Genomic DNA, 24171 nt, shown 5'->3' on the forward strand with positions numbered 1-24171 from the left:
CCTTCTTTTCATAGCCTTCTTTCTGGGACTTCCTCCTTCCCCTCCCGATTGTATTCCCCTTTATCTAAGTTGGTTCCACAAGTTCTCATCCCCAATTAAACCTAATATATTATACTCATAAACCAATTTAAATTTACACCATCTTAGCATCACTCCTCGTCTTATAATAGAACAAAATTTTCCCCAAGATCCGCTCTCATTTCTTCCACGAGTTCCCCCTTTCTAAAAAAAAAAGAAAAAACAGAAACGTAAAATATCAAAGTTATAAAGAATATAAGATAGAAAGTATAGAGAAATTCAGAAAGTTGGTTACAAAGCCTTTGGATTCTAAGGTTCCCCCTCCCTTCCCCGGTTTTGATTCCCCATGTCCATTTGTCTGTATGTTGTCGGCCTGGAGATCTTAAGTCCACAGCCAAATTTATCTCAGTCCATCCTGCTGTTTTCTTCGGATTTGATTGTCTTAATGATGTTTAACGTCGAAAATCCAATCTAATAGAGGCCTTTAATTTTCTTTAATCTTTTGTTGCTCCTCCCATTATTCTTTCCGTGTCGTATTCAGTCATCTACTCTTTTATTTCTTGGTTTCTCAGGTTTCTGTCTTGTTCAGCTGTCAAAACATTCTTGTTCCAAAATTTAACGTCTCTATAGAGGTTTGTTATTCAGGGACACAGACTTACGTCCAGTTCCTTTCTTGCTTCAATAGAAGATTCTATTGTGTTATAGTCACCTCTGTAGACAAAATAATATTTCAGTTCTGCAGCTTTCCCAGGAGATAAGACCTTTACACATCCCAGAGTAGTTTTCCACATGCGACACTTGTAATGTCCCGAATCCCCTCTAGAGGGATTACAATAACTTTGTATCCTCTAATCCAAAAGTCAATTTGTTGTTTCTTTTTCCCGACAGTTTATATCCATATTTATATCAAATTGTAACAAAATTAACCAGCAAAGAACTTGTAGCAAAGTCCTCTTTATAATTTCCAGTTTTGACAGCTCCTTTGACAGCTGTCAAAATCTCCATCTCTCTTCGCCAGGCTGTCCGAATCGCCCCGGTTCCCAGGGGGGGGGTTGCTTTTTCCTCACCCTCGACTCCTCTCCTCCAGCACAGTTCTTATAATTCACATCGTGGAGTTGGTAATTTTTATCATCAATAAGCTTCTGAATAGATCTTGGTTTCTCAGTCCTTGTTTTAGCATGTTTACAATCAGGGAGGGGACTGACTTCCTTTTTTGGATCCCCTCCCGCTCGTGCCAAATCCGGAAAAAATTTTCTTTTTTCCTCCTTTTAAACCCGGTTGCCCAATTACTCACGGGTTGTTGATCAATTGTCCGAATTTCCTTTGGAAGAAGCCAGCGCTCTCCGCCGAATGGCATGCGGCTGCGCCCGGCAGGGGAAGCGGAGGACTCAAAGCACCACGCTACTCCCCGGCGCCCGATCCGTAGCCTTTAAAAAGGCTCTTTCACAAGCCGGGAGAGCGATAACGGTGCCAGCCGAGTCACCATGTCCACGGGATCCGTTCCCGTGGTTTCTAAGGGTCCCCGCGTCGCCGGCGCGGTAGGACCCAGCCCCTGCCGAGCAGACTCCCTCCGGAGCTCGGAGGGAGTCCGCCATTCGGCGATGGCGCCAACCCGGAAGTCCTTCAGCCAAGTCATTTAGAGAGGTACGTGTTTTGCTCTCCAGGAAGTCCCCCTGAGCCCAAAGGCCTCCGAAAGTGGCCCTGACTGAACCCCGACTGAAGGTGGGCTGCGTTTGAAAACCAGTGTAGTCTAATGGTTAGACCGTTGGACTATTTCCCGGGAGAGCAGAGTTTGCATCCCCGCTTAGTCATGACGCTCACTGTGTGTGACCTTCTCTCAGCCCAACCTACCGCACAGGGCTGTTGTGAAGGTTATGTGAAGTCGGGCAGAAGCATGCAGGACACCGTCAGCTCCTGGGAGGAAAAGTAAATGGAACCAAATAAATACAGTGGTGCCTCACAAGACGAAAAGAATCCGTTCTGTGATTCTCTTCGTCTAGCGGTTTTTTCGTCTTGCGAAGCAAGCCCATTGACGGATTAGCGGATTAGCGCTATTAGCGGTTTTTAGCGGCTTATCTGCTGATCGGATCAACTGATAAGCGGCTTAGCGGCTTAGAAAAAGGGGGGGGAGGAAAAAACCCCAGCAGGAACTCGCAAGACATTGTCGTCTTGTGAAGCAAGCCCATAGGAGATTCGTTTTGCGAAGCACCTCCAAAACGGAAAACTCTTTCGTCTAGCGAGTTTTCCGTCTTGCGAGGCATTCTTCTTGTGGGGCACCACCGTACCGTATTTTTCGTTCTATAAGACGCACGTCCCCCCCTCCAATAATTAAGGGAAAATGTGTGTGCGTCTTATGGAGCGCATACAGGCTCCATGGCTTCAGTGAAAGCAACGCGAAGCCTCCGAAGCGCTCCGGAGGCTTTGCGTTGCTTTCGCTGAAGCCTGGAGAGCGAGAGGGGTCGGTGCTTCAGGGATAGCCGCCCAAAGGCTTCAGGGATAGCCAGACGTAGCCTCCGGAGCGCAGCAGGAGCGCTCGCTGCGCTCCGGAGGCTTCCTGTTGCTTTCGCTGAAGCCCAGAGAGCGAGAGGGGTCAGTGCTTCAGGGATCTCCGCCCGAAGCCTGGAGAGCGAGACTCTCCAGGCTTTGCTTCGCTGAAGGGGTGCTGCGCATAGAGGGAGAGGTTTTCCCCCCCTTGTTCTCTCCCTCTAAAACTAAGTGCGTCCTATGGTCAGCTGCATCCTATAGAGCGAAAAATATGGTGAATAAAACTAGACAAATGAGGGTAAGGCTGTCACTGCCTTATCCTCCCCCCCCCCTATTCATTTGTCTCATTTTATTTATTTATTTACTAGTCACGATGGCTAGAAAATTGATTTTAAAATAAATTTATGTATTTTACTGGATGAGAGGTAGCCTCCCTCTCATTCAACGGGATGGAATCTGAATCCCAAATCCTGTGAGCCCATTTCTGTTCCCACCTGTCCTACCTGGGACATCGTATGTTGTGTCAGGTGTGGGGCAGGTAAGGGCGCAGCAATTAGCTGATCCTTGGGGCTTGCAGAGCCCGGGGTTTTCACAAGTGCCGATGGTGATCAGCTTCACCGAAAAACCTGTGTATTCATTACCAGCCCATCCTCTGTGTTCTTTCTGGTTTGCTGCTTTAGAAAGCTGTAGAGGCCAAATTCCTCAAAGTCCTGGAACGGGACTTGACTCTGGCACCCCCAGAATCAGTTCCCGGGCCCCCTAGCTTCTCCTGCCCCTCCTGTGCCAGAAAACGTCTCCCAGGTCTTTGTTTCCCAACCCTCCTTCTTATGGTCCGCAGACCGCCAGCCAAACCGGAGAGCAGGAGCTGGAAAGCCTCGTCCTGAAGCTGTCCATCTTGAAGGACTTCCTGTCCAGTATTGAGAAAAAGGTGAGTGACAGACTCCTCACTGACGGGTCTGGTGGCTGTTGCTGGGCTGCAGCCACGAAACCTGGCGAGGGGGGCACCCTCTGCCGTTCCCCGTCTTCTCTGGAAGGAGAATGGGATGGAGCCCCATGCTGGTGCTGCTTGTTAATAGTAATAATGATAATAATAATAATAATAATAATAATAATAATAATATATTATTTATACCCTGCCCATCTGGCTAGGTTTCCCCAGCCACTCTGGGCAGCTTCCAACTGAATATTTAAAAAAATACAGCATCAGACATTAAAAACTTCCCTAAACCGGTCCGCCTTCGGTTGTCTTTTAAAAGTACCGGTAAAATAGTTGTTTATTGCCTTGACATCTGGTGGGAGGGTGTTCCACAGGGCGGGTGCCACCACCGAGAAGGCCCTCTGCCTGGTTCCCTGTAACTTCACTTCTCACAGCGAGGGAACCGCCAGAAGGCCCTCGGAGCTGGACCTCAGTGTCTGGCCTGAACGATGGGGGTAGAGATGCTCCTTCAGGTATACAGGACCGAGGCCGTTTAGGGTGTTAAAGGTCAGCACCAACACTTTATTATCTGTCCTGGTCCCTAAGCTCCCGGAGTGGGATAGAGCATTAAAACACAATATTAAAAACAATTTAAGAAGCGAGAAGCGAGAAGTGAAGTTGCAGGGAACCAGCAGAGGGACTTGTCAGTAGTGGCGCTCACCCTGTGGAACGCCATCTCATCAGATGTCAAGGAAATAAACAACTATCTGACATTTAGAAGACATCTGAAGGCAGCCTTTGGTTAGGGCACAGCCTGACTCCCTCCTTTGGCAATCTTTACAATACTTTAGTTTATGGTTGCCATCAATTTTGATTTTAATTAATTCTTATGATGTTTTTATAATGTTGCACTATTTTAGTGTTGTTAGCCGCCCTGAGCCCGGCTTCGGCTGGGGAGGGCGGGATATAAATAAAATTTATTATTATTTAGAAGACATCTGAAGGCAGCCCTGTTTAGGGGAGTTTTAATGACTGATGTTTCAATTAATATTTTTAATCTTTTGTTGGAAGCAGCCCAGAGTGGCTGGGGAGACCCAGCCAGATGGTAGTGGTTGTTATTATTATTATTATTATTATTATTATTATTATTATTATTATTATTAAAGCAACTTGTGGAAATTAGGTCTGCCATGATAATGCAAGTGTCAAAAGCTAGGAGGTAAAGAGGGCGTGTCCTCAGCATGCTCTGAAGGTGGCGTGGGAGTCCCAGGACTTAGGGGCCACCACAGAGGAGACCCTCTCCCGAGCGTACACCCTGCCCGAGCTTCTGAGGGCAGTGGAACTGTCAAGACGGCCCCCTGTGTCAATCTTGATGCCTGGAAGCCCCCTTTCGGTTGTTTGGGGACTGAGTCGTTTAGGGTTTCAAACGCCAACAGACACATCTTGAACTGAAAGGACCTGGCAACCAGCACAGTTATTTTAAAACGGGGAAAACCGTGATCTGAACGGGACCCCAGCCAGCGACCCGACTGTTGCGTTTCGGGCCAGTTGACGTTTCCGAGTCGTCTTCCAGGGCAGCCCCACGCAGAGCGCATTGCAGCCATCCAATCTGGAAGTTGCCAGAGCATGGAGCTCAGATAATCTCCGTCCAAAAGCAGACATAGCTGGTGAACGCGCTGTATCTGGGAAAAGGTCCTCCTAGCCACCTAAACCACCTGAGCCTCCAATGGCAAGATCGAATCCAAGATGGAGATGGAATTCTCCCCCGGCCCCCCAGTCCCTGCCTTCTCCCATAAGGGGGAAGGAAGCATGAGGGGATCTGAGTGCCAGATGGGAGGGTATAAATTTATTATTATTATTATTATTATTATTATTATTATTATTATTATTATTTCAACAGGGTTGTCTTAACTGTCTAATTTAATTGTTGACATTTACGTATTAACATCTGCACAGCTGGTTTTACACTTTGCAGACTGCTTTAGAAGCCCGTTTTGGGTTTAAGCAGAGTATAAGTCGACGACAAGGATAATCCCAAGTTATTATTATGGTCATGCTCTCAACCATCCCCTTGCAGGCTTTGAAAGCTCTCCAGGACATGAGTTCCACAGCCCAACCTGGGCTGGCCCTGCCTTCTTCGCGAAAAGCAAAGAGCATTCCTGTCCAGGCATTCGAGGTAAAAGCCAAGTCTTTTCAGTCACTCCTTAGGCTCAAGCCCAAGGCCCTGAGTTGCAGTTGTCTGCCTGCAGAGAAGGCACAGAAGGAGCCCCGGGTTTTTAGCCCTCCGTGGTGCCAAAGGGAACACTTTGGGCTGAATGTCCCAGAATCCAAAGAGGCTGTCCAAATTCACCCTTCTGGTCGCCAGGAGGCCAAGATTCAGTCGCCTTTGCAACTCCTTCCACACGGTGGCAAAAAGGAGAATGTGTATTAACTTTCCGCGTTCCCTCCGTTCCTGTGAAGCTGCTTGGCGTCACCGTTGGCCCATGTAGCTTAGCATTGCCAACACTGACTGGCAGGGTTTCTTTTTTTTTTTAAAAAAAAGATATTTATTAAGGTTTCAAAGAAAAGAATTACATGAATTAAAAAAAAGAAGAAAAACAAAAACAAAAGTAAAAATAAAAGAAAAAAATACAAAATACAAAAAAGATAAAAAACACTTTAAAAAGTGTTCATTTCCTTGTTTCCCTGACCTCCTCACACCTCCCTTTTTTGTATTCCAATTCAGTTAGTTAATTCAGCAATTTCTTTCCCTCTTTGTTTTTATCTTAGTCCTTTAACATAATATATTATAACTTTGGATTCTCACCTGTTTACAATCCATTTTTACATACACCTTTATAACATTGTTGCTTACCGTATTTTTCGCCCCATAAGACGCACTTTTTCCCCTCCAAAAATGAAGGGGAAATGTGGGTGCGTCCTATGGGGCGAATGCAGGCTTTCACTGAAGCCTGGAGAGCGAGAGGGGTCAGTGCGCACCGACCCCTCTCGCTCTCCAGGCTTCAGGAAGCTCTGCGCAACCCTCGGGAGACCGGCTCCGAGGGTTGCGCAGAGCTGCCTGCAATCCCGGGACCAGCGCAGCTCTGCCCGGCCACCGGGATTCGGGGGAGAAGCTCCGCCACGCTCCCGGTGGCCCTGCAGAGCTGCCTGCGGTCCTGGGACCAGCGCAGCTCTGCGCCGCCATCCCGAGCGGGGCGCTAAGTCCCGCCCCGCTGGGATGGCGGCACAGAGCTGCCTGCCGTCGCGGGACTGCAGGCAGGTCTACGCCGCCACCCCGAGCGGGGCGCTAAGTCCCGCCCCGCTCGGGATGGCGGCACAGAGCTGCCTGCCGTCGCGGGACTGGTGCACTTCTCCCCATCGCCAGCCCCACAAGCTCGGGGGACAGCGGGGAGGCAGAGCGTGCCTTCCCACTGTTCCCCGACCTGGTTCTTCCAGCCCCGCACCTGGGGGGGGGGAATAAATTTTTTTCTTTATTTCCCCCCCAAAAAACTAGGTGCGTCTTATGGGCCGGAGCGTCTTATGGGGCGCAAAATACGGTAACTTCATTCTGACATCATTCTAACATTCATTAATTTTGCAATATTTCTGTAAATAGTCTTTAAATTTCTTCCAATCTTCTTCCACCGACTCTTCACCCTGGTCTCGGATTCTGCCAGTCATTTCCGCCAGTTCCATGTAGTCCATCACCTTCATCTGCCATTCTTCCAGAGTGGGTAGATCTTGTGTCTTCCAATACTTTGCAATAAGTATTCTTGCTGCTGTTGTGGCATACATAAAAAAAAAGTTCTGTCCTTCTTTGGCACCATTTGGCTGACCATGCCCAGGAGAAAGGCCTCTGGTTTCTTCAGGAAGGTATATTTAAATACCCTTTTCATTTCATTATAAATCATCTCCCAGAAAGCCTTAATCTTTGGGCACGTCCACCAAAGGTGAAAGAATGTACCTTCAGTTTCTTTCCATTTCCAACATTTATTATCGGGCAAATGATAGATTTTTGCAAGCTGACTGGCAGGGTTTCAGGCAGGGGCCCGATCCTCCCTGGAGATGCCCCTGGGACATTCTGCATGCAAAGACGATGCTCTCAGCCAAGGCCCCTTCCCCAATTAATTGAGGAGGCAGCGGCAGTGTAGTGGTTAGAGCATCGAACCAAGGCCTGGGAGAGCTCGGATCCTTACTTGGCCACAAAGCTCTTTTGCCAGGTGACCTCTGGCCAGCCGCTGACTCTCGGCTCAGGCTGCCTGCCAGGGTTGTGGTGAGGATCAGCGGGGAGGTGGAGAGCTTTGAGCTCCTACTTCGAGCTCCCTGGAGGAAAAGTGGCCTATAAATGTGATAAGCATAAATAGATGCACAAATAATTGTCTTGTGTGTTGAGGAACATCTCACAGTATGCCCCATGGAGGACCTTACGGTCTACAAATAATAACACCTTGGAGATCCCAGGCCACAGGGAGGTTAGGCTGGCCTCGACCAGGGCCAGGTCCTTTTCGGCCGTGGCCCCAGCCTGGTGGAACACTCTGCCACAAGAGATCAGCGCCCTGCGGGATTTGACATCTTCCTGCAGGGCCTGCAAGATGGAGTTCTTCAGCCTGGCCTTTGGCCAGGGCTCAGCCTGACTTCCCTTTTATTTTTGTATAAGAATTAAGATGAAAGAGGCCTCCCAGGCCCATATAAATCAGAATAAACGGTTGGGCCGATGAGCACTTGCTGTTCCCAACCCTAACCCTGCGGAAAGCCATCTAATTTAATTTGATTTAGACCTGTTTTTAGGAGGCAGTTAATTATTGCTTGATTTTATACTAACGTTATATATTTGATGTTAGCCTCCCTGAGCCTGACTTTGGCCGGGGAGGGCGGGATATAAATAAAAGATTATTATTATTATTATTATAAATATATTTATTAACTTTTCAAAGTTTATACAAAAAAGACAAAAAACAAAAATACAAAAAATTAAAAACACATATAATCTCACTCACTTGTTTTCTTTTAACTTATTTCTCGGACCTCCTCATACCTCCCCTTTTTGTATTCCAATTCAGATTATTCCTTCAGCAAATCCTCTCCCTTAATTTTCACTTAATTTTACACCTTTCTTTCTTCTTTCCCCCCCAATTATCTTAATCATTACAGCTAATAACCGCTTAAATTCAGTCCAACATCAATCTAACATTCACTAATTTTATAATATTTCCCAAGATAGTCCTTAAATTTCTTCCAATCTTCTTCCGCCATCTCTCTTCCCTGGTCTCGGATTCTGCCAGTCCCATGTAGTCTATCACCTTCATCTGCCATTCTTCCAAGGTGGGTAGATCTTGTGTCTTTTATTATTATTATTATTATTATTATTATTATTATTATTATTATTATTATTGGACATCCTCCCTTCTCCTCCCTCCCTCCCTCTCAGGTGAAGCTGGACCTGACGTTGGGTGACCTCACGAAGATCGGGAAATCTCAGAAGTACACCTTGAGCGTGGATGTGGAAGGTGGGAAGCTTGTTGTTCTGAAGAAGCAGAAGGACTCTCAGGAGGACTGGAACACCTTTGCTCACGACAAGAGTAAGGAGGAGCCCCGAGTGTGTCTTTCGCTGGAGACCCACCGCCAGCAGTGCCCCTCTTGGGGACCGAGTCTCCTTTGCCCTAACCCTCCAGACGATCAGGTTGTGGCTTTTTGAGGAAGCCACCTTAAGGAACAAGCCCTTATGTGGGGAGGGGCGAGGGTTTCCTCGTCATGTTTTGGTGATTCTCCTGCCTCGACCTGATGGCTTGAGTTGCCCCCTGAAACATCTTCTCGTGCACTTGAGAACCTGCCCACAGGGAACACGCTGTCTCAACCTGGTCCCCTGCATGGCGATGTGTTGGACTACAACTCCCATGAGCCTCAGCATCTTACGGCTGTGCAGTCCGGGGCTGTTGGGAGTTGTAGTCCAAACAGGTGCTGGGGGGGGGCACGAGGTCAGCGAAGGCTGCATTCAACTCCTACCCGCATCTCTAGAAATGCCCAGCGGGTGAATCAGCCCGAAAGTGAATTCCTAAGGGAAGGTTAACTGGAAAGGGGGAAACCTACGCATCGCTTCTGTATTTATTTAATCACATTTATACACCCCTTCACTGTAAAAAGAGAGGAAACCCTCCCAAGCGGTTCACACGAAAAAAGATAAAGCAATAAAACGAAAAGGTTACAACAATAATTTATGACTTTTGAAAAGTTAAAATAGCAATAGACTGAAAAAGTTACAGCTCACACCAGCTTTCTAAACACCTGGGCAGGCTTGTCTAATCCAAAATGTTTTTAGCAGGCGCCAAAAAGAGTACAGTGAAGGTGCTTTCCTGAGGTCAAGTAGCAGAGAGTTCCAAAGTGCAGGTGCTGCCACACTAAAAGATCTGAGTTCTTACAGATACTGATCCCCGTCTCCCTCTTTCTCCCCAGTCCGCCAGCTGATAAAATCCCAGCGGGTGCAGAATAAGCTGGGAATCGTCTTTGAGAAGGAGAAAGAGAAGACTCAGAGGAAGGACTTCATCTTTGTTAGTGCCAGGGTGAGTGTTTGGAGCGCCAGCGGTCAAGATCCCAGAGGAGCGTGGAAAGGTCAGGCGGAGGGGCAGCAACCGGCCCCAGGTCCCCCCTGGCAAGCTTCTTGGCCAAGTGGGCGATTTGAACGCTGGTCTCTCCCATGTTCTAGCCGTTACAGCACCATGGGCTCTCAAGATTAACTTATAAATCTTAGAGGTTTTGTAAATAAGTTGAACGGCTTGTCCTTCTGCCACCTGCGTCACTTTGCAGTCCCTGGCTATGTAGCTCTCTCTCTCTGTGTCTCTGCTGGTCCTGTCACTGCAGTGCTGGATTTACGCATAAGCTAAACAAGCGGCTATCAATAGCCCTTTCCTCCTCCATGAATTTGTAGCGTGAATTAGCATGAGTGGCAGGAATTGGAGCTGAAGAGGGTCAGGTGTGGGGCAGTGCCCTGCTGCTGCTGGAGGGAGGGAGCCCCATGGATGCGACCAGAGGGGAGGAAAAAGGAGAAAAGAACTGGTAAAAATTCACCAAACACCCAACATTTATTATTATTATATTTATGATTTTCAGTTTTATACATTTTAATCATTTGACAGTCATTTTGACATTTCAAAACTCAACTTCCTTCCCCCTCTTTCTGCGGTGCCTTAAATTTATTTTTTATATTTTCTGCAAATTCCAATTATTATTTTCCAGTAAGAATATCTTCTTATTTAACCTTTTTGCCTCAGCTGAGCCTAATGACTTCTCTCCCTCCCGCCTAATGGTTTACAAACTTAGGTTTTGCTTCTTTCCGTTTCACTTCCTTTCCTGTTCTTGTTATGTCATTACCTAAAAGGTTACATTACTCTACCTGAATAGGTAGCAATTTCACTTTACAAATCTTCAGGTAACACTGCTAGTGATGTTAATTCCTTACAGTTGTCTTTCAAATATAGTATAAATTTGTTCCACTCCTTTTGGAATGCTTGGTCTCACTGGTTCCGGATTCTTCCTGTCAGTTCGCCAGTTCTGCAAAGTCCATCAGCTTCATCTGCCGCTCTTCTTTTGTTGCTAACTCCTGATGTTTCCATCTTTGGGCTAACAGAATTCTTGCTGCAGTAGTTGCATACAAGAACAACTTTTTATCTTGTCTCGGTATCTCTTTACCCACTACACCCAATAAGAAAGCTTCTGGTTTCTGCAAATTCCAAAATAATAATAATAATAATAATAATAATAATAATAATAATTTATTTGTACCCCGCTCCTTCAAATATACTGGACCGAGGCTGTTTAGGGCTTTCAAGGTCAGCACCAACACTTTGAATTGTGCTTGGAAATGTACTGGGAGCCAATGTAGGTCTTTCAAGACCAGTAAATAAATTAACTTTATTTACTCATTTATTCATCTACTTTAATTGTATACTCTTATAAAACTGCAGGTTATTACAGTAACCCTGCCGATGTTCTTAAAAGCATCAACGTTTCTGAGAATCACAGGTGGGATTGCTGGTGTGTTCAAAGCCGGAGGGCTCTGCCATCAAGAGGGCTAGAAACGTGCTGCTTTAAGAATAAATATGGAAATGGAGGGATTGCCTAGAAAGTTGGGGAGCCCTGGGTGGTTTTGCCTGCTTGTGTTTCTCTGAGGCTGTTCTCTTTGTCTCGCTGCCCTCCTGTCGTGTTCCCACCCGCCTCACTACAGAAACGCGAGGCCTTCTGCCAACTCCTACAGCTGATGAAGAACAGACATTCAAACCAGGACGAGCCGGACATGATTTCCATCTTCATTGGCACATGGAATATGGGTCAGTCTTGCCACCGGGAAGTGTGAACCTTTCCTGGGCTGTCACAGGTGTTGGGGTCGAGAGAGGAGCCGCAGGGAGCAGTCTGCTGTTCTATTTATTCCATAAAATGTGTAGACCCCTTGATGGCAAAAACAAAACAAAAAAGCTTCAAAGCGGTTTACGGAAAAGGCAAAACACAATTATCAGTAAGAAGAATATATTGCAATAATGTAAGACTTTTGGAAAGGTAAAGGGACAGGGACCACTGACCGTTAGGTCCAGTCGTGACCGACTCTGGGGTTGCAGCGCTCATCTCGCTTTATTGGCCGAGGGAGCCAGCGTACAGCTTCCGGGTCATGTGGCCAGCATGACTGAGCAGCAGCTGGCGAACCAGAGCAGCGCACAGAAATGCCGTTTACCTTCCCGCCGGAGTGGTACCTATTTATCTACTTGCACTTTGACGTGCTTTTGAACTGCTAGGTTGGCAGGAGCAGGGACAGAGCAACGGGAGCTCACCCCGCCGGCGGGATTCGAACCACGGACCTTCTGATCGGCAAGTCCTAGGCTCTGTGGTTTAGACACAGAGCCACCCGTGTCCCTTTTAGGAAAGTTAAAATAAGCTAAAAACAGATCAGAACTCGCATCAACTTTCTAAATACCTGGGTGGGGTTGCCTGTAAACAAGAATGCTTTTAGCAGGCACCCAAAAGAGAACAGCGAATGTTCCCGCCCCGTGTCAGTACAAAGCCCACGACTTTTGCACAATTAATTTTTGTGCTTTGGGCAAAGAAAATAACAAAAGTGGAAAAAGTGGGTGGAAAGTGTCTGGGCATCTGGGAAAATAGACTTTGGAGATCCCACCCACCATTGCACCCAATATGTTTCAATTAGTTGCACCTTGGATCCCGAATGCCATGGTACTCGGACATTTTGGCTCCTGAACGCCACTGCAGCCAATCAGAAGCCATGCTTTGGTTTCCGAACGTTTTGGAAGTCAAACGGACTTCTGGAACGGATTCCGTTCGACTTCCAAAGTACGACAGTATATGCAATTTTGGCTTTGAACGTAATCCTCGGAACATAACATCGCTTATGGTAAGGCAAATTCAAAATACAGTCGTACCTTGGAAGTTGAACGGAATCCGTTCTGGAAGTCCATTCAACTTCCAAAACATTTGGAAACCAAAGTGCAGCTTCTGATTGGCTGCAGGAATCTCCTGCAGCCAATCGGAAGCCACGGAAGCCCTGTCGGACGTTCGGCTTCCAAAAAGAGTTTGCAAACCGGAACAGTCACTTCTGGGTTTGCAGCGTTTGGGAGCCAAAATGTTCAAGAACTAAGCTATTCACAAACCAAGGTACGACTGTAATGCAAATTACACAAATTCAAAACATTTCCACAGTCTTAAAAACCAGGAACATCTGTGCTCCTGCCAAAAAGACAAAGAACACTCTCTGCAAAAACATTAAGCAGAAACAAAAATATTTAAGCAGAACATTTGCCTTATAAGGTCCCAGGCTGGGCGGTAGAGCAAGGCTAGGGGAAAAGCTGGTGCGGCTGGGTGGTCCCAGCAGACTCCCCCCCCCCCGTTCCCACCTTGCTGCAATGACTGGCCAATGGTTGGACGCCTCTGGGAGAGCCCTGCTGCAGCGAGGCTCCTCACGGGGTCCCTGCCACGGAAGCATATTCCCCCAGTGCTTTACCAGTTGCACTGGCTCCCGGTGGAGTACAGGGTCAGATTTAAATTGCTGGTTTTGACCTTTAAAGCCCTTTGTGGCTTAGGGCCCTCGTATTTACGGGACCGCTTCTCCTGCCCCGCAGAGGACCTTAGAGTCCATGAATCATCATAGTTTAGAGGTCCCAGGCCCTAAGGAAGCCAGATTATCCTCCACCAGGGCCAGGGCCTTCTCAGTGATGGCTCCGACCTGGTGGAATGCTCTGTCCCATGAGACTAGGGCCCTGCAGGATTTAACTTCCTTCCGCAGGGCCTGTAAGGCAGAGCTATTCCACCTGGCTTTCAATTTGAACTTAGCCTGATCTTTTATTTCCCTTCTCTTCCCTCCCCCTCCCCTTTTATGAAGATCACCCGCTCTGAGACCCCACAGCTAATTCTCCCCTGGCCTCCTCGCTGGCCCAAGTAGGACCAATTCAGCCAGCTAGCCCTGGTGACTATCTAATGCTTATTGGATGGATTTCCCCCAAATTGATTTCTGAACTTTGAATTTTATTGTGTGTATCTGAAGAAGTGTGCATGCACACGAAAGCTTATACCAAGAACTAACTTAGTTGGTCTTTAAGGTGCTACAGGAAGGATTTTTTTTATTTTGAATTTTATTGTTATTCATGTTTTTATACTGTATTTTATGCTGCTTTTACAATTAAGTGTTTTAAATTTGTTGTTAACCACCCTGAACCCTGTTTTCTGAACCGGGAAGGGTGGGGTATAAATAAAAATTTATTTATGATGATGATGATGATTGGCCACTTCCCTCTTCTCTGCAGGCAGCGTTCCGCCTCCCAAGAACATCACCTCCTGGTTTGCCTCGAAGGGTCTGGGCAAGACGCTGGACGAGATGACCGTCACCATCCCCCATGACATCTACGTCTTCGGCACCCAGGAGAACTCCATGGGGGACAAGGAGTGGGTGGACTTTGTGCGCGGAGTCCTCAAGGAGTTCACGGATATAGAGTACCGGCCGGTGGGTGCCCAGGAGGAGGCAGAGGGGCCGCCTGGAGGGGGCGGGGGGAGCCTGTTTCTCTCTCCCCCCAGCCAGGTCTTCCCATAAGAAACGCCGTCTCCTTGCTTGCCTCTTTCCAGATCGCCATGCAGTCCCTGTGGAACATTAAAATAGCCGTCCTGGTGAAACCAGAACACGAGAACCGGATCAGCCATGTCAGCACCTCCAGCGTGAAAACCGGGATCGCCAACACTCTGGGTAAGAGGAGAGGAGGCTAGGCTGCCCCAGATTCCCCCAGCAAGAGTCTTGGGTAGGAATAAGCCAGGTCGTTTTAGCGGTTTCCGTGCTGAGTCCATTTTAGAGTCATGCAAGTGTGCAACATAGGAAGTTGCCCCGTGTGCTTGTTGTAAACAAAAATTTGCCCTTTTCCCTTATGGGGTATCCAAGAGCCCATATAGAGTCCTTACACAGGTTCCCTATTGGTAGGAGAAAATAACAGAGGCCAACCAGAGACTATTGAGAAGCAAAGCAGCTAGTAAGCTTTGATCTTTATTGATCTGTTGCAACAGGGTGCTCCCCTCACCTGCAGGAGAGAGGAGGGACCCAGAAACATGGCGCACAAGGCCTTATAAAGACTTTTGAAATTCCCATCCTGTAGATCAAGACCACCCCCAGAAACATCATACATACATCACAGAAGGGGGTGTAACATAAGACCACCCCTACATCACAGAAAAGGCGGTCTAAAACAGAAATTTGAATATTGTTTTTCTCCTGTCGTTGTTTATCTCCTGTTTGGCAGGTTACTTGACTGGATTGCCTGGGAAGCCTGGCCAGTCTTTTGTAGTGATAAATACTTAGTTCCTGGGCCAGGTCACAGGCTCACACCCTATTCACATCTTAAATGTGCCCTTAAGACAGGATTTGTGAGGAAAGAGACAATGGGGAGGTTTCCCACTTTGACCTTGCAGAGAAAACATTGGATCAGTTTAGGAATCAAAATGGTTCCAGGTCGGTCTTCCTGTGCTGATCTATGTACGTGCGGTTATGAACATTGCCATATATCTAAGACCTCAAATTCCTATCACATGCTCTCAGAGTAGCCCGGTATTCCTGGCTGCCGTTGGATCTTGGGCTTCTCTGCAAGGGAGCTTTTTCTGTTCCCGGATGCTGTGAGGATTGAGCTTGCAGAAGCTTTTACCACTGAACCAAAGAGGCCTCTCTCCTCCTCCCCGTTCCCACAAAGCTCTGCGCTCTTGCTGGCGGTCTTTGCCAAACAACTGCGGCTCAAACGCATTTGGGAAGATTTATTGCCTGGAGAGGAATTTGAGCAGGTGGGAGGAGCAGAAGATGGTGAATTGCTGAAACACTTACAGTGGTACCTTGGTTCTCAAACGCCTTGTTACTCAAACAACTTGGAACCCAAACACTGCAAACCCGGAAGTAAGTGTTCCGGTTTGCGAACTTTTTTTGGAAGTCGAACGTGCTCCGTTTTGAGCATTGCGCTTCCGATTTGAGTGCCACACTTCCATTTTGAGTGCTACGCTGAGGTCTGTCTGTTTTTGCTATTTTACGTTTTTGTGGTTTTGTTTTTGTGACTGTGTGGAACGCAGTTCAGCTACTGATTGATTGATTGTGTGACTGCAGTACATTGATTATTGCTTTCATTTTATGGATCAATGGTCTCATTAGATAGTAAAATCCATGTTAAATTGCTGTTTTAGGAATTGATTTTAAAAGTCTGGAACTAGTTAAACCCTTTTGCATTACTTTCCATGGAAAAGCATGTCTTGGTTTTGGAATGCTTTAGTTTTGGAACGGACTTCCGGAACGGATTAAGCTTGAGAACCAAGGCACCACTGTAATGTGAACTGCAGTCTAGGGCAGCTGTCTACCCTACCTGCCTGTGGGCTGTCTCGCCAGAGTGGTGCATGCTCTGGTTATCTCCTGCTTGGACTACTGCAATGCACTCTATGTGGGGCTACCTTCGAAGGTGATCCGGAAACTACAACTAATCCAGAATGCGGCAGCTAGATTGGGGACTGGGAGTGGTCACCGAGACCACATAACACCTGTCCAAAAAATCTACAGCTGTTGGAAGCTGCCCAGAGTGGCTGGGGCAGCCTGGTCAGATGGGCAAGGTACAAATAATAAAATTGCTATTATTATAAAAGTCAACGCAAGGAGAGCCCTGGCTGCTGGGTCAGGGCAAAGTCCAGCATTCTGTTCTCACAGTTGCCAACCAGATGCCCTAAAGCGAAGCCCACAAACAGGAATTGAGCCCACGAACAGCCCTCTCCCCACCTGGGATTCCCATTGACTGGTATTCAGGTCTATCCCCCCTCTGACTGTGGAGGTAGAATATAGCCAATGGCAGCTTTCTCCTCCATTAATCTGCCCAATCCTCTTTTAAAGTCACCCACGTTTGTGGAAAGGGGAAAGTTTCAATGAAGCAGCACTGGAGGAGTTTGTGCAGTTCCCCTCTCCTGCCGAAATGCCTGCCTCCCGCATCACCTCAATTATTTTGCTTCCTTCTTTTTTTTTTAGTAAGTCTTTATTGGTCTAAAATACAAGCATACAAGCATACAACAAAGGTAAGGATAGCAAAGTTAAATACAAGAAGAAAAGATCATCACAATGTAAAGGCAAGAAAAAAATTGAAGAAATAAAAAAGGAAATAAAAAAGAACCGAAATTTTATACAACATCATGTCTGTCAAATAAAATTTTCTGCATAAAACTGCCAATCATTCTCATTATACTTTTTGTATTGTCATGGTTTTATCGCACAGTTTTATTTTATATCCTTTTCCATACGTTCCACTAAGGTATTTGTTTCATTTATTTATTGTTCACAAGTATCATTCCAGTTCTGCTAAGATGGTATCATGTTTACAATATAATCTTATATATTCCTTAAATATTTTCCATTCTCCATATGTTTTGCTTCCTAGGCAATAAAGGGGCAGTCGGTGTCTCCTTCATGTTCAACGGCACGTCGTTCGGGTTTGTGAACTGTCACCTCACCTCCGGCAACGAGAAGACAGCCAGGTAAGTCCTTTCTCTGCCGCGCCAGGTAGGCTGGAGGGCTCTTGAGCGTTTAGGAATGGGGTTGGGGACAGAACTGCTGGGCTGGAGGAGTCTCGGTCCTGTATACCTGAAGAAGCGACTCCATCCCCATCGTCCATCCCGGACACTGAGGTCCAGCTCCGAGGGCCTTCTGGCGGTCCCCTCCCTGCGAGAAGCCAAGTTACAGGGAACCAGGCAGAGGGCCTTCTCGGTAGTGGCACCTGCCCTGTGGAACGCCCTCCCACCACATGTCAAAGAGATAAACAACTATCTGACTTTTAGAAGACATCTGAGGGCAGTTTTGGGAAGTTTTAAATGTTCAATCTTTTATTGTGTTTTTATTAACCTGTTGGAAGCCGCCCAGATGGGCGGGGTAGTAATAATAATAATAATAATAATAATAATAATAATAATAATAATAATAATAATTTCAACAGGGTTGTCTTAACTGTCCAATTTAATTGTCGACATTTACGTATTAACATCCACACAGCTGGTTCTACACTTTGCAGACTGCTTTAGAAGCCCGTTTTGGGTTTTAGCGGAGTATAATTCGACAAAGTAATCCCGAGTTATCTGATGTTTAGAAGACATCTGAAGGCAGCCCTGTATTGGGAAGTTTTTAATGACTGGTGTTTTATCGTGTTTTTAATATTCTGTTGGGAGCCGCCCAGAGTGGCTGGGGAAACCCAGCCAGAGGGGCGGGGTATAAATAATAAAACAAATAAATAAATTATTATTATTATTATTGACGTGTTTCCTATGGAAATATTCATGAATGAAAGGAAAAGGTAAACTTCGCTCAGAAACCCTGTGCAGAACCGGCTCCTTCTCTTGCCACGCTCTCATGCACCTCGGTCCTCCTTTTCCCCCATCTCCACCGTCCAGGAGGAACCAGAATTACCTGGACATCCTTCGTCTCCTCTCCCTGGGCGACAAGCAGCTCAGCTCCTTCGACATCTCCCTCCGCTTCACTCACCTCTTCTGGTTTGGGGACCTCAATTACCGCCTGGACATGGACATTCAGGTGAGGAAGGGGGGGTGGGCTTCGGGGGGGGGGCACGAGAACAGAAGAAGAGCTGGCTGGATCAGGCCCATGGCCCATGATCCTGCCCAGAGCCCTCCTCTCACCTTGGCCAACCAGATAACCAGCATGGGAAACCTGCGAGCATCTCTCTTCTGACTGCGGTTTCCAGCAACTGATATTTAGAAGCACATTGAAAATGTTGTCTAAGAATAAAAGAAAATTATTGTAATTTATTACAGTGGTGCCTCGCAAGACGAAATTAATCCGTTCCGCGAGTCTCTTCGTCTAGCGGTTTTTTCGTCTTGCGAAGCAACCCTATTAGCGGATTAGCGCTATTAGTGGTTTAGCGGCTATTAAAGGCTTAGCGGATTAGCGGCTAAAAGGCTATTAGCGGCTTAGAAAAAGGGGGGGGGAGCAGAAAAAAATCGGAACACTCGCAAGACGTTTTCGTCTTGCAAAGCAAGCCCATAGGGAAAATCGTCTTGCGAAGCAGCTCAAAAACGGAAAACCCTTTCGTCTAGCGGGTTTTCCGTCTTGCGAGGCATTCGTCATGCGGGGCACCACTGTATTATATTATATTATATTATATTATATTATATTATATTATATTATATTATATTATATTATATTATATTATATTATTCAAATTAAATAAACAAGGAATATTCAATGTTATGTTGGAGGGGATGCCAGGAAACAGGGAATTATGTCCACATGTGTAAATATGCACAATTTCTTTGGCAAAGGGTGTTTAAGGAGATAGCAGAAATCACTGGATTAAAGCTGACCAAAAGTCCAGAGGTAGCCTTATTATCAATTTACAATGGGGTGGAAGGTTCGCAGGCTATGAAGGACTCACTCACAAATTTATTGACAGCTGCACGAGTTATAATAGCTAGGAAGTGGAAGGGGCAAGCAGAATATAAAATGGAAGAATGGTGTAAAGAGGCGTGGGATATAGCTATTAATGATAAATTAACATGTGCCGTTAAGGTAAGACGGGGAATTCGCAGGAGAAATGATTTCGAGGAAATATGGAGGGTGTAGAATTTGTACTGTTTAAACAGAAAGGGGCCAAACCATCGCAAGAGGTGTTGAAATTTTGGGAGGTTGGGTAGTTACAATGGAATGGTCTCAGTGGTGGGGTGCACATTTTTATTCTTATTTATTTGTGATTATTACTATGTCAATAATAATAATAAAATAATAATAATAAAAAACAACAGGAGCACGGCTGCCGTCAGCTGCCAAGGCAGAGCAAAGCCATTGTGGCTAATGGCCATCAATAGCCCTCTCCTCCTTCTTGAATTTGTCCAATACTGGCCATCACTTCCTCTTGTTGGAAGGTTTTCCAGTACAGTGGTGCCCCGCAAGACGAACGCCTCGCAAGACGGAAAACCCGCTAGACGAAAGGGTTTTCCGTTTTGGAGGCGCTTCGCAAAATGAATTTCCCTATGGGCTTCCTTCGCAAGACGAAAGCCCATAGGGAAATCTCCGGGACAGCGGGGAAGCGCAGCGCGTCTTCCCCACTGTCCTCGGACCTCCTCCGAAGGCTGGCGGTGGGGCGGAGAGACCTTCTCCACGCGCCAGCCTTCGGAAGGCTCCTCCTTCGGAAGGCTGCTCCGAAGGCTGGCGGTGGGGCGGAAAGCCCTTCTCCCCGCGCCAGCCTTCGGATGGCTGTCCTGAAGACTTGCGGTGGGAGGAGGGTTTTCCTTCCCACCGCCAACATTCAGAATGCTGTTCTGAATGTTGGCGGTGGGGAGGAAAAACCCTCCTCCCACCGCAAGCCCCGGGAACAGAGGAGAAGCGCTGCGCCCCTTCCCGTCTGTTCCCGTACCTGTCCTGAAGGCTTGCGGTGGGGAGAAAAGCCCTTCTCCGCACCGCCAGCCTGGCAAGCGGTTTCCATAGGAACGCATTGATTGATTTTCAATGCATTCCTATGGGAAACCGTGCTTCGCAAGACGAAAAACTTGCAAGAAGAAAAAACTTGCGGAACGAATTAATTTCGTCTTGCGAGGCACCACTGTAGTTTTAACCATGTGCTGTGTGAAGAAGTCTGTCTATTTTAAAATCTATCCTGATCTTCTGGAGGGAGCAGGGCTAATCCCTGGGACGTGGGGGAAGAGAGAAAGGCCGCAGTGCGCTTGCACATGCGCAGAGGGCGTTTCCACAGGCACAACAAGGCTCTGCTCATCTGAAGCCCAAACAAGGTGCTTATGAGGGGTCGTCTGGGTCTGTGGGTTAAACCACAGCGCCTAGGGTTTGCCGATCAGAAGGTCGGCGGGTCGAATCCCCGCGACGGGGTGAGCTCCCGTTCCTCGGTCCCTGCTCCTGCCAACCTAGCAGTTCAAAAGCACGTCAAAGTGCAAGTAGATAAATAGGTACCACTCTGGTGGTAAGGTAAACGGCGTTTTCAGGCGCTGCTCTGGTTCACCAGAAGTGGCTTAGTCATGCTGGCCACATGACCTGGAAGCTGTCTGCGGACAAACGCCGGCTCCCTCAGCCTATAGAGCAAGATGAGTGCCACAACCCCAGAGTCGTCCGCGACTGGACCTAATGGTCAGGGGTCTCTTTACCTTTACCTGGGTCTAGATTGGCCCTGAGATTTGGGGGACGGGAGGGACGGGACGATCTTCTCCCTGCCCCCACTGCCAGTGGCAGTGGAGGCCTCTGAACATAGCTGTCAACCTTCCCTTTTTTTGCGGGAAATTCCCTTATTCCAGCGCCGTTTCCCGCTGCTTCCCGCTGCTATCCCGGATTGTTAGATATCCCATAGACTGTCCCTGAGACAGGTGAGGCTGCTGATCCCTTATTTTCAAATCTGGAAGTTGACAGCTATGCCTCTGAATGCCAGTGGCTAGGAATTGCAAGTAAGGAGACAGTATCAGGTCTAGCTTCTGGGTCTCCCATAATGAGCAACTGGTCAGCCACCGTGAGGACAGGATTCTGGGATGTGGTATGAAAGGGCTCCTTTGGCCTGATCCAACAACTGGTCTCTCATTATGTTCTTAGGACTCAGAAAGTTTGGCTTCCCAGCAGTTTTTAAGTCATGATTCCTTCATTGTTTTGACCATTAAGGCCCTATGTGGCCTAGGACCCTCATACCTATGGGACCGCCTCTCCTGGTATGCCCCGCGGAGGACCTTAAGGTCCACAAATAACAACACTTTGGTGGTCCCAAGTCACAAGGTGGTCTCAACTAGGGCCAGGGCCTTTTCAGTACTGGCCCCGACTTGGTGGAACGCTCTGTCACAAGAGACCAGGGCCCTGCAAGACAGAGCTGTTCTGCCTGGCCTTTGGTTTGGACTCAGTCTGACCCTTATGTTTCCCTCCCCTTATGGTTTTGATCTATGGGCTACTTTTAAAATGAGGCTGCATTTTAAACGGCATTTTAACCTGTATTTTAAATTGGGGTTTTTTTCCCTCCCTCTCTTTCCCCCCTATTATGCTTTTACTGTGATTTTATTTTATTGGTGTTAGCCGCCCTGAGCCCGGTTTTGGCCGGGGAGGGCGGGATAAAAATAAAATTTATTATTAATATTAATATTATTATTATTATTATTATTATTATTATTATTATTATTATTGCATGGGGTTGGACTAGAGGACCTTTGGGGTTCCCCAACGCTACAGTTCTACGATTCTGCGAGGTTCCACACACTGATCTGTGGCATCTTTTCCTCCCCTCCCTCAGGAGATCCTCAGCTACATCAATCGCAAGGAGTTTGAGCCGCTCCTCAGGGTGGATCAGCTCAACCTGGAGAAGGAGAAACACAAGATCTTCCTGAGATTTAGTGAGCGGCTGATCTCTCTCCCCTCAACCCGTCCCACCCCCCCTTTCCCCTCTTTCTCCAACTTTAGGAGTTGTGTGTTGCAGCCGCCGTTCTCCAACTCAGCTTTGCGTGATGAGCTAAGGGTCCCAGATTGTTTTAAATAACTCCCTTTTTAAAAGAAGGTTGGGTGGTTCACTTGCTGGCTGGCATTTGTTATAGTAGAAGGCACAGCCTGTGGAACTCCTTGCCACAGGATGGATGGGGAGGGAGGAACAAGCTGAAGCGTGGCGTTGCTTCTTGAGATAAAAGGGCTATGTTAGTAATAGGGAATAACACTCAATATCTAAATAGCTTTCCTAACATTTTTGATATACATTATCTCAGTAACTTTTGCGGCTGCCCTGCCAAGTAAGCCGGCCGCATTCTCCTCCTCCTGCCAGCGAAGGACGAGGAGGCTCAGACTTGAGATGAGCTTTGAACCTGCAACTTCACGCCTCGCTGTTACTAATTTAGAAAATTCAAATTGCAGCCCCTTAAAGCGTCAGATGGAAGTTTAAAATCATGCAACAACCATAATGCAATAGTCACTCACAGGAGAATAAATGCAGGATAAAACAAAAGCAGCAGAACCTCTGCATTCATGTGTCACAATAAACTATAGACAATTGTGGCTTGGAGACACCTCACCTGAGCTTTCGCTTTCCCCTCTTCTGCTTTGGCATCAAGGAGACTGGAAGCTTTTGCTTTCTATTAAACGTAGCTCAGTATCATGTCTGAGCACGACGTGGTGAATGCCAACCTTGGTTTGTTGAACCATGGTTAAGGCTAGCCAAGGTTTGCTGGGTTTGTGCATCAGCCGGTCTCTGGTTTGTCTTCCGCTTTCCCCAGGTGAGGAGGAGATCACCTTCCCCCCCACGTACCGCTACGAGAGGGGCTCCCGGGACACCTACGTCTGGCATAAACAGAAGCCCACTGGGGTAGGTGCTGCCGGCCCGAGAGGGGAAGGGCAAAGTTGGGAGGAGGGGGTTGGCCGCAAATGGGAGGGGGGTGGGCAGAAATGCTCGGTTGCTGTGTAGGGAGGGAGGCAGAGTTCAGCTTGCAGCCTGTCCCTGGGAACATCGGAAGCTGCCTCCTACTGAGCCAGACCCTTGGCCCATACAGCTCCATACTGCCTGCACTGACTGGCAGCCGTGGCTCTCCGGGGTTTCCCGCTGGGATCTCTCCCAGACCTACTCTGGGATTGAACCCTGGGATCTTCCGCTTGAGTGCAGATTCCTTAGTCAGAGAAGTGTCAAAAGCAAAGAGGCGGATGGTGGGGCTTTCTGCGTTCAAGAGTTTCCTTTCAAACCCTGATTCTTGTTCCCAGGTGCGGACAAACGTTCCCTCCTGGTGTGACCGCATCCTCTGGAAGTCCTATCCGGAAACCCACATCAACAGCAACTCTTACGGTGAGTTCTGTGCAATCAGAGTTCAATAGCAACTCTTACGGTGAGTTCTGTGCAGCCATGCTTCTGAAAATCAGCTGCTGGAAACCACAGGAGGGGAAAGGTGCTCTTGTGTTCGAATCCTGCTTGCTGGTTTCCCATGGGAGCAACTGGTCAGCCCATGTAAGAACAGGATGCCAGACTAGATAAGCCATTGGCCTAATCCGGCAGAGTTCTCCTGACGCTCTTACCCTTCTTTGTCAGGATGCACGGACGACATTGTGAGCAGCGACCACTCCCCTGTCTTCGCGGCATTTGAAGTTGGGGTCACGTCCCAGTTTGTTTCCAAGAAAGGTACTGGGGAATGAATGAGTGTGTGCATGCGTGCGCTTGAACGGAGAGGGGTTGAGACGGCACCAGTATATTGGGAGCCAGTGTGGTGTAGTGGTTAAGAGAGGTAGATTCGTAATCTGGGGAACCAGGTTCGCTTCCCCGCTCCTCCACATG

The 24171-nt window shown here is 47.5% G+C and overlaps 1 protein-coding gene across 1 annotated transcript in view; it reads left to right on the forward strand.

Moving 5' to 3' along the window:
- The window catches only part of INPPL1 (inositol polyphosphate phosphatase like 1), an 83804-nt gene that overhangs the window by 40894 nt on the left and 18739 nt on the right, over positions 1 to 24171 (forward strand). Inside the window, exons 7-19 of the mRNA XM_082218998.1 lie at positions 3341 to 3430; positions 5496 to 5594; positions 8826 to 8976; positions 9848 to 9954; positions 11616 to 11718; positions 14197 to 14393; positions 14513 to 14630; positions 17326 to 17422; positions 18329 to 18467; positions 22162 to 22261; positions 23129 to 23217; positions 23607 to 23688; positions 23929 to 24018. Of these exons, the coding sequence (XP_082075124.1) occupies positions 3341 to 3430; positions 5496 to 5594; positions 8826 to 8976; positions 9848 to 9954; positions 11616 to 11718; positions 14197 to 14393; positions 14513 to 14630; positions 17326 to 17422; positions 18329 to 18467; positions 22162 to 22261; positions 23129 to 23217; positions 23607 to 23688; positions 23929 to 24018 (1462 nt within the window). The remainder of the gene's footprint in view (positions 1 to 3340; positions 3431 to 5495; positions 5595 to 8825; positions 8977 to 9847; positions 9955 to 11615; positions 11719 to 14196; positions 14394 to 14512; positions 14631 to 17325; positions 17423 to 18328; positions 18468 to 22161; positions 22262 to 23128; positions 23218 to 23606; positions 23689 to 23928; positions 24019 to 24171) is intronic.

The sequence above is a fragment of the Podarcis vaucheri genome (assembly GCF_965113315.1).
Source record: "Podarcis vaucheri genome assembly, chromosome: 4".
NCBI classification, from domain to species: domain Eukaryota; kingdom Metazoa; phylum Chordata; class Lepidosauria; order Squamata; family Lacertidae; genus Podarcis; species Podarcis vaucheri.